Raw genomic sequence first — 9252 nt, forward strand, 5'->3', positions numbered from 1 at the left:
GCTCTCCTAATTCCCCCACGACTCCCAGCCCTTCTGGGAAAAATTCAGCCCTGCAGCATCACCCTGAAATCACCTCTCCATCCTCAGAGGAGCTCTGCTACTCACACCTTTCAGAGACACAACTCATGCCTGAGGGACACCCATCCTGTCCTTTGCCTCCCAAGCAGGTCCAGCTTGCACAGAGGAGTTGCCAGTGGGTCAGATGGGTCTCAGATTGAAAAAAACAACAAAGAACCCACAAACTGTGGCCAAAAAAACCAAAAGAAGGCTTTTTGGGGAATGCATTCAGGTGGGGTTTGGTGGGTGGGATGTGACCATCAGCTGCTGATGGGGGCAGCATGAAGGTGCTGAGCTGGCCTTGCTCTGCTCAGTGCAGGGGGAGGAGAAGTCTCCCAAGGACCATCCCTTTCTTACACGCAGCTTCTCTTGGTTGATTTCCAGGTCTGGATACGTTTTGTGACTTCAATGGCAAGAAGTACAGCCCAGGAGAGAGCTGGCACCCCTACCTGGAGCCCCAGGGGCTGATGTACTGCATCCGCTGCAGCTGCTCCGAGGCACGTCCTCAGCAGGTGCCACGGGAGGTGGTGGGAACCCTGCTGTGCTGGGGCAGCTCTTGGGCAGCTCTTAAGAGTTCTGGTGTCTGCTTTGACCAGAGGAGCCCTTCCCTGTCCCGTAGGGATGCTGGATTAATCCCTTTCCTTTGGAAAAAAAAGCCCTCCTGGGATGGATGGGTTGACCTGGTGAGGGAGCTGTCTCAGCAGTGTTGGTGGGATGTGAGTGGAGGTGGCTCAGGGCTGCTGTGGGACCACGAGTGGTCTTTGGTGGTGGGACATGAGCCCGTGGTGTTGAGCCAAGGGTGGAGACATCCTTGGCTGAGGGATCTACACCAGCACAACCTGGTGTGAGAGCGTGGCCACCACCCAACGTCTTCCTCCCGGTGCAGGGGTGAACGCGCAGGGGAACAAACCATCTTTCTCTCTTCCCCAGAATGGCAACACCAGGTGCTACAGGATCCAGTGCCCGGCCCTGCAGTGTCCCAGCCCTGTCACAGACCCCCAGCAGTGCTGCCCACGCTGTCTGGGTAAGGTGGACATCCCACGGGTGACAAGGTGGTGCTGGTCCTGCGGGGCACACCACGGGGGGAGTCAGACCCTGCTGGGTCTGGCCCTGCTCACAGGGTCAGGGCAGCAACAGCAGCTGGGGATGCTCTTGTTGGGTTTCCCCCCCCCACCCCCTACCCCAAGAAAAAAAAAAGGCATTTTCAGAGAATTACAGAGTGGTGGGAGTTGGGTTAGAAGCTGGAACATTGGAAGTTCCATTTAAATGTAAGGAGGGGACCTCTGGAGATCATCCAGTCCAACCCCTGCCAGAGCAGGATCCCCCAGAGCAGATCCCACAGGAACACATCCAGGTGGGGTTGGAATGTCCCCAGGGATGGAGACTCCACAGCCTCCCTGGGCAGCCTGGCCCAGGGCTCTGCCACCCTCACAGGCAAGAACTATTTTCTCCCATTCAAGTCAAACCTCCTGTGCTCCAGTTTGTGCCCATTGCCCCCTGTCCTGTCCCTTGGCACCCCTGAGCAGAGTCTGGCCCCACCTCCTGACCCCCTGGAGATATTTACAAGCCCTGATCAGACCCCCCCTCAGCCTCCTTTTCTCCCAGCTGAGCAGCCCCAGCTCTCCCAGCCTTTTCTCACAGACAGATGCTCCATTTTGATGGAAAAGGCCTCTCTCAACCCAACCACCTTCTCCAACCCTGTTGGGACAAAATGGCAGGGACAAACCAGAAGCTGGCACTTGACTCAGATCATTTGCCACCAAAATGTGTTGGATACAGGAGAAAAAAAAACCCCAACACAACAAAACCCCAAACCATTTCTGAAGATTTTAAACAAAATTATTGATTTGTTTCTCCCTCCCCTGGGTGTGATGCCCTCTCACATCTCCTGGGGGTAATTAGCTAAAAATTAAAAAGGAGGGTGTTTCTTTCTACTTTTTTTTCCTCACTTCCCAAATCTTTGATGGTTTTTGGCAAGTTTTGCCATCACTCTGTCATGGTGAGGGACAAGACCCCTAGGAGGTCTGACTTTACCTCTGTGCTGAGCTCAGCATGGTCAGGGCAGGTGGATTCTCCAAAAGCTTTTAGGCACATAAATCCCCATCTCTGTCCTTGAGAATTGTGGTGGGTCCAGGGCTCCTTATCCTTGTAGGCTGGGCTGGTGGGGAATCTGTTGAGCATCCAACAGGCTGAGAGAGCTGGGTTTGTTCAGCCTGGAGGAGAGAAGGCTCCAGGGGGACCTTAGAGCACCTTCCAGTGCCTGAAGGGGCTCCAGGAAAGCTGGGGAGGGGCTTGGGACAAGTATCAAGAGGACAAGGGGCTCAAGTAGGGTGGATTTAGATTGGACATTAGGAAGAAGTTCTTCCCACTGAGGGTGGTGAAGCTCTGGAACAGGTTGCACAGAGAGGTGGTGGAGGCCCCATCCCTGGAGACATTCAAGGTCAGGCTTGATGGGGCCCTGAGCAACCTGATCTAGTCATAAAGGTCCCTGTGCACTGCAGGGGGGCTGGGCTAGATGAGCTTTAAAGGTCCCTTCCAACCCCACATCCTATGGCTGTAGGACTCATCCCTGCTGCCTCAGGGCCAGACAAGAGTTGCCTCTCACCCTGTTGTTTTTACATCTTCTTTTCCAGAGCCACATTCCCCTTCTGGCCTCAGGGCACCTGTCAAGTCCTGCCAGTACAATGGGACCACCTACCAGCAAGGGGAGATGTTCACCACCAGTGAGCTCTTCCCCAGCCGCCAGCCCAACCAGTGTGTCCAGTGCAGCTGCTCCGTAAGCCAACTGGGAGCCCACGGGAGGTGGGGAGGGCTCAGGGTCTTCTCCTGCACCCCAACAATCCTTCCTTAAGTGAAGAGGTAGCTCAGCTCCTCCAGATGGGCCTGCTTGAAGGAGAAATCAAACCTTGGCTGTGATCTGCCTGTGAGCACCCATGGGGTGATGAGCCAAGTGACTGGGGATGGATCAGCAGCTGCTGCAGCATCTCCCTGGTGCTCAGGGCTGAGCTGGGTCTGGATCTGCTCCTTGGCTCCATTTCTCCTTTCCAAGACCTTCCAGGAACCCACAACTTCTCTGAATTGTGGGGTTAATTAATTCATGGTAATTCAGTGATTCCTTGGCTGGTGTTTTCAGTGTCCCAGTGGGAACTTCCCAGACCTTCCTAACCTGAACATTCCTGCCTTCTGTGTGTCCATGGATGAATCCTTTGCCTTCCCCTTCCCCAGCCTGGGGGCTGGATTTCTGCCTCCCTCCTTGGCTCTGGCACAGGGATTCTCCACATTTCTGCTGCAAACTGGGTCTGTTCCATCAGCATTTCCTGGGAACTGAGGTGGGGTCTGGGTCTGATCCTTGTCTCCATTTCTCCTTTCTAAGATCCTCCAGGAACCCACAACCTCTCTGACTTGTGGGGCTGGGGTAGGAATCCAAAATCCAGCTCCCAGGCTGGGGAAAAGGAAGGCAAATGATTCCTGTTTGTGTGCACCAAAGATAGAAATGCTCAGTTCAGGAAAGTCTGGGATGTTCCCACCAGGACACTGAACACACCAGCCAAGGAATCACTGAGCTGAGGGGTGTGATGAACCCCACAAAACCTCATGAGGACCATTGGTGGGTACCAGCCTGTGGTGGGCTGGTTTATTGTCAGGATCAGGTTATCAGAGCAGGAGTTTGAGCTTCCTCTGAAATGGTTCTGGGTCCTCCCTGCCCAGTGACCAAGGACCACCACGGAGCTGGGGGCTTGGCCCAGTGTAGAGCAAGGTGGGCTGCAAATGGGCCCCACTCAGGGTTGGAGCACAAAGCACTCACCTGCCTCTCCTCCCTGGTGGGGACAGCACAAGCAAGATGCTCCAAGGGTGGGTTGTTCCCTGGAGATCCCACGAGCTGGTGCTGGGTGGACTCCCCATGGGGATCCTTGGGGTGGGCATTTGCCTGCTGGGAGGAGCAGTGTTGTCCCTGCAGCACCCAGCTCCACCAAGCTCTAAGATCCTCCAGGAACCCACAACCTCTCTGACTTGTGGGGCTGGGGTAGGAATCCAAAATCCAGCTCCCAGGCTGGGGAAAAGGAAGGCAAATGATTCCTGTTTGTGTGCACCAAAGATAGAAATGCTCAGTTCAGGAAAGTCTGGGATGTTCCCACCAGGACACTGAACACACCAGCCAAGGAATCACTGAGCTCCACCACACAGGGATTCTCCACATTTCTGCTGCAAACTGGGTCTGTTCCATCAGCATTTTCTGGGAACTGAGGTGGGGTCTGGGTCTGATCCTTGTCTCCATTTCTCCTTTCTAAGATCCTCCAGGAACCCACAACCTCTCTGACTTGTGGGGCTGGGGTAGGAATCCAAAATCCAGCTCCCAGGCTGGGGAAAAGGAAGGCAAATGATTCCTGTTTGTGTGCACCAAAGATAGAAATGCTCAGTTCAGGAAAGTGTGGGAAGTTCCCACCAGGACACTGAACACACCAGCCAAGGAATCACTGAGCTCCACCAAGACATTGTGGGGCAGATGGTCAGTAGAGAGGGCAACAAGGAGCCTTTCCCCACACGTGCCTGCTGCAAAGCAGGTGGGGTTTGGTGGTGGAGGACCTGGGGGAGCTCAGCAAGGCAACATCAGCACCAGCTCTTGGGCTCCAGAAGTTCTTGGCATTTCAAACCCAGTGTCAAGGTGGTGGCACTGACCTGAGTTCCATAAACCATTTGGTAGGTCCCAACTTCTTGTCACCATCCCTGGAGGTGTTGAAGGGTGGTTTGGGTGTGGTGTTGGTGGAGATGGTTATGGGGAGAACTTTGTAGAGCAGGGATGATGGTTGGACTGGGTGATCCCAAGGGGCTTTTCCAACCTGGATGGGTCTATGATTCTATGATTCTGCTGGGTGCCTGGGTCTTGTGGTGCCTCCAGCATCCAGCTCCTGCCCTGCCTGGCTGGGCCTCTCCCTGCTGCAGCCAGGAGATGATGGGAGAGAGCTGGGGGCATTCCCAGCAGAGCACAGCCATCAGGGATGCCAGTGGGCAGGCTCCTGCTGGTCTTCATGACATGTTCCTGTGGGATCTGCCCTGGGTGTTCCTGCTCTGGGCTCAATGATCTTCAGAGGTCCCTTCCAACCCCTGTGATTCTGTGATTGCTTGGATTTAAGTGGAAGCTGAACCCAGGGCTGAGATGTGCCCATCTGGCTGGGTTGCACCAGGAGCCAAGTACAACTGGAAACTCCCACAGCATGTTCTCCAGGCCATCCTGTGTAGAGCTGTGCCCTGGAGATGGGCACTTGCTTTCTAGGCTGCAGGAAGAGTCTGCCTTCCACAATGAGCTGCAATGACCTTGGCAGGACCTCTCATGGTCCTGGATGCTCTACCTGAGGGCTGTGACAGTGGACAGGATGCTGTGTAGTTCTCAGTGTGGATGGGTTGCCCACCTACCCATCCCTTGCCCATCCCCATGATGGGTTGCCCACCTACCCATCCCTTGCCCATCCCCATGATGGGTTGGTTGCCCACCTACCCATCCCTTGCCCATCCCCATGATGGGTTGGTTGCCCACCTACCCATCCCTTGCCCATCCCCATGATGGGTTGCCCATCCACCCATCCATTGTCTATCTTCTCCCAGTTGCCAGCCCCAGAGGGATGTTCCTTTTCCATGAGCCTCCAGCAATGCCCTGAGCCAGGACTTGGCTCCTCTCTGCCCAGCCCTCTCCCTGAAGCTGAGATCCTGCTAAAAAAACCATCAGAACTCAAGTCCTGACACTTTGCTCAGGCCACAAGAGGCAGCCTGGCCAAGGGTGATAGGGAAGGTGTGTGAAGAGTGTGGCCACACGTGCCAGGATCTTGAGTGTTGGGAGATAAATGGAGCAGCTCCTCCTCCTCCAGAGGGGATGGGGAGGTGGGATGGGAAGTGCTGAGGTTGGACTTGGAGGCAGCAGGGAACTGCTTGCAGCAGCTGCAGCCTCTGCCATGGGAAGGTCTGGAGAACAAGTCCTGTGAGGAGAGGCTGAGGGAACTGGGATTGTTTAGTTTGAGGAAGAGAAGGCTGAGGAGAGACCTCATTGCTCCCTACAACTGCCTGGAAGGAGGGTGTAGGGAGGTGGGTGTTGGGCTCTTCTCCCAAGTGAATGACAGGACCAGAGGGAATGGGCTGAAGCTGCTCCAGGGGAGGTTTAAACTGGATATTAGCAGGAATTTCTTTGCCCAAAGAGGGGCTGGACAGTGGAACAGGCTGCCCAGGGAGGTGGTGGAGTCACCAGCCCTGGAATGCTTAAAAGAAATGTAGATACAGTGCTGAGGGACATGATTGAAGCACTGAACAGGTAAATCAGGCTGTGGTGGGAGGAGTTGGGTTATGGTTGGACCTGATGATCTTCAAGGTCCCTTCCAACCAGGATGATTCTCTGATCCTGACCTTGAGTGTCTCCAGGGATGGGGCCTCCACCACCTCTCTTGGCAACCTGTTCCAGAGCTTCACCACCCTCAGTGGGAAGAACTTCTTCCTAATGTCCAATCTAAATCCACCCTACTCTGGTTTAAGGCCATTGCCTCTCACCCCATCACTGCACACCCTTGTGAACAAGGTGCTCACCATCAGCTTGGTGGTAAAGAGTCTGTGATACCAGGACAGCTGCTCTGAGCCTTTGGGGCTCCTGGGAGCTGCATGACTTGGAGCTGGGTGGCAGGAGGAAAGGTGAAGACACAGAACTGACACAGTGCTGAGGCTGGTTCCTCTCTGATGGAGCCCAGCTGGATGCCAGCCCACTAGGGCTGGGGACAAACACCAGGAAGGAGCCCTTGAACCCATCCGGACGTGCCCACCTGGCCCTGCTTTCCCACCCCACCTGCCACTGTCCCCAGGAGCCTGCAGACCCTGGTGTCCCTCCCAGGGGACCTGGCTCTCACTCAGGCTCTGTTTGTTGGGCAGGAGATGCCTTGGATACTCGGGGGACAAGAACAGGTTGGCTGTGGAGCTTTGCTCAGCCTGGGTCTGGCCGGGCTCTGCCTGATGGTGGCAGCTGCTGCAACAGCTGCTGCAACAGCTGGTCTGAACCTTTTTTGAAAACCACCCCGAGACCAGAGGCTCCGGGACAAATCCTGCTCCTTGGGACATTTCTCTTTGGCTGCCTGAGGAGGGTCTTCTCCCTGCTCAGGAGGAGGAAGAAAGAAGAAGCTGTGTGGCTAGACCCTGCTCCCTGGACCCCACGGAGGTGCCTTGGAGCAAAGGACTTGGCTTTGCAGCAACCTCCACCAGATCCTCACGTTTACCAGACTTTCCTCTCCCTCTTCATGGCCTCTGCACAGTGGTTTGGCCTCCTGATGGCAGGAGAAGCTGCTGTGGGTGGGTTTTCTAAGGAAATCCCAGGTTCAAACCTCTTGGCTTCGGTTGGCTGAGGGTAAAGCTTGAGGAGAAGGCAAAGCAAACTGCTGCATGGAGCAGAGGACCTTGCTCTTGAGCTCTGGGCTGCCCAACAAGCTTTTGTTACCCTTCTGCAAAGCAGCAAAAATGAAGCCCTGCAGCAAATGGGTGCAAACCCACTGACGCCGGGCTCTGCCTGATGGTGGCAGCTGCTGCAACAGCTGCTGCAACAGCTGGTCTGAACCTTTTTTGAAAACCACCCCGAGACCAGAGGCTCCGGGACAAATCCTGCTCCTTGGGACATTTCTCTTTGGCTGCCTGAGGAGGGTCTTCTCCCTGCTCAGGAGGAGGAAGAAAGAAGAAGCTGTGTGGCTAGACCCTGCTCCCTGGACCCCACGGAGGTGCCTTGGAGCAAAGGACTTGGCTTTGCAGCAACCTCCACCAGATCCTCACGTTTACCAGACTTTCCTCTCCCTCTTCATGGCCTCTGCACAGTGGTTTGGCCTCCTGATGGCAGGAGAAGCTGCTGTGGGTGGGTTTTCTAAGGAAATCCCAGGTTCAAACCTCTTGGCTTCGGTTGGCTGAGGGTAAAGCTTGAGGAGAAGGCAAAGCAAACTGCTGCATGGAGCAGAGGACCTTGCTCTTGAGCTCTGGGCTGCCCAACAAGCTTTTGTTACCCTTCTGCAAAGCAGCAAAAATGAAGCCCTGCAGCAAATGGGTGCAAACCCACTGACTGTAGTAGGACTGGGATGCACTGAGGTCCAGACTGGCCTTGGCCCCTTGTTTTCAGCTCAAATCACCACAGCAATGATGTTTTCCAGACTAATCCCCAAGCCAGTGGAAGAAGGTCTCCACCTGAGGGTCCATCCACAGCTCTTGACCCAGTGCCTTGGTGTGCTTGGCTCTGGTGTTACCAAAAGCCCAGCATGGAGGGAGGGCAGAGCTGCAGCATGAGCCTGGATCTGGGCCCAGCATCACACTCCCCCTTTCCAGCTTCCCACCAGGTCCTGGTCCTGGGAGACACCAGAGAAAAGGCTTTTGTGCCACTGGGAACTGGTGGGTGCTGAGCAGAGCTTGCAAGTGGCTCTTTCAGGTCCAGAAGCACTAACAGTGCCTGAGCAAGGAACTGCATTCCAGATTGGGGAAGACCAGTCCACTCATGAGCAATCAATGGGCCAGCCATGGTGGGTGAGAACAACACCCACCATCCTACATTCCACAGGATGGAGAGTCTTGCCAGGGCAGGTTTTCAGCCTCCATCAGCCTCTCTTGGTGATATCTGGGGATATTAATGAGCTGGCAAGGTGCTCTGGCAGCCTAGAAACCCCATGTCCTGGGCTGTGTCACCAGCAGCGTGAGCAGCAGGGCCAGGGAGGGGATTGTCCCCTCTGCTCTGCTCTGCTGAGACCCCCCTGCAGGGCTGGGAACAGCTCTGGGGTCCCCAGCACAGGAAGGACACGGAGCTGTTGGAGAGAGGCCAGAGGAGGCCCCGGAGATGATGGGAGGGCTGGAGCAGCTCTGGAGCCAGGCTGGGAGAGTTGGGGTGTTGAGCCTGGAGAAGAGAAGGCTCCAGGGAGAGCTGAGAGCAGCTTCCAGGGCCTGAAGGGGCTCCAGGAAAGCTGGGGAGGGGCTTGGGACAAGGGCAGGGAGGGATGGGAGCAGGGGGAAGGGTTTCCAGCTGGCAGAGGGAGCTGGAGCTGAGATGGGAGGGAGAAATTCTGGGCTGTGAGGGTGGGGAGAGCCTGGCCCAGGTTGCCCAGGGAAGCTGTGGCTGCCCCATCCCTGGGGGTGTTGAAGGGCAGGTTGGATGGGGCTTGGAGCAGCCTGGGCTGCTGGGAGGTGTCCCTGCCCATGCAGGGG

At 55.8% G+C, this 9252-nt stretch overlaps 1 protein-coding gene across 1 annotated transcript in view; it reads left to right on the forward strand.

Moving 5' to 3' along the window:
* Positions 1-279: 279 nt before the first annotated feature.
* CHRDL2 (chordin-like 2) overlaps positions 280-9252 on the forward strand; it is a 27051-nt gene continuing 18078 nt past the window's right edge. Inside the window, exons 1-4 of the mRNA XM_009997993.1 lie at positions 280-289; positions 442-554; positions 988-1081; positions 2691-2833. Of these exons, the coding sequence (XP_009996295.1) occupies positions 280-289; positions 442-554; positions 988-1081; positions 2691-2833 (360 nt within the window). The remainder of the gene's footprint in view (positions 290-441; positions 555-987; positions 1082-2690; positions 2834-9252) is intronic.

Source organism: Chaetura pelagica, unplaced genomic scaffold, assembly GCF_000747805.2.
Source record: "Chaetura pelagica isolate M959 unplaced genomic scaffold, ChaPel_1.0 scaffold555, whole genome shotgun sequence".
NCBI lineage: Eukaryota > Metazoa > Chordata > Aves > Apodiformes > Apodidae > Chaetura > Chaetura pelagica.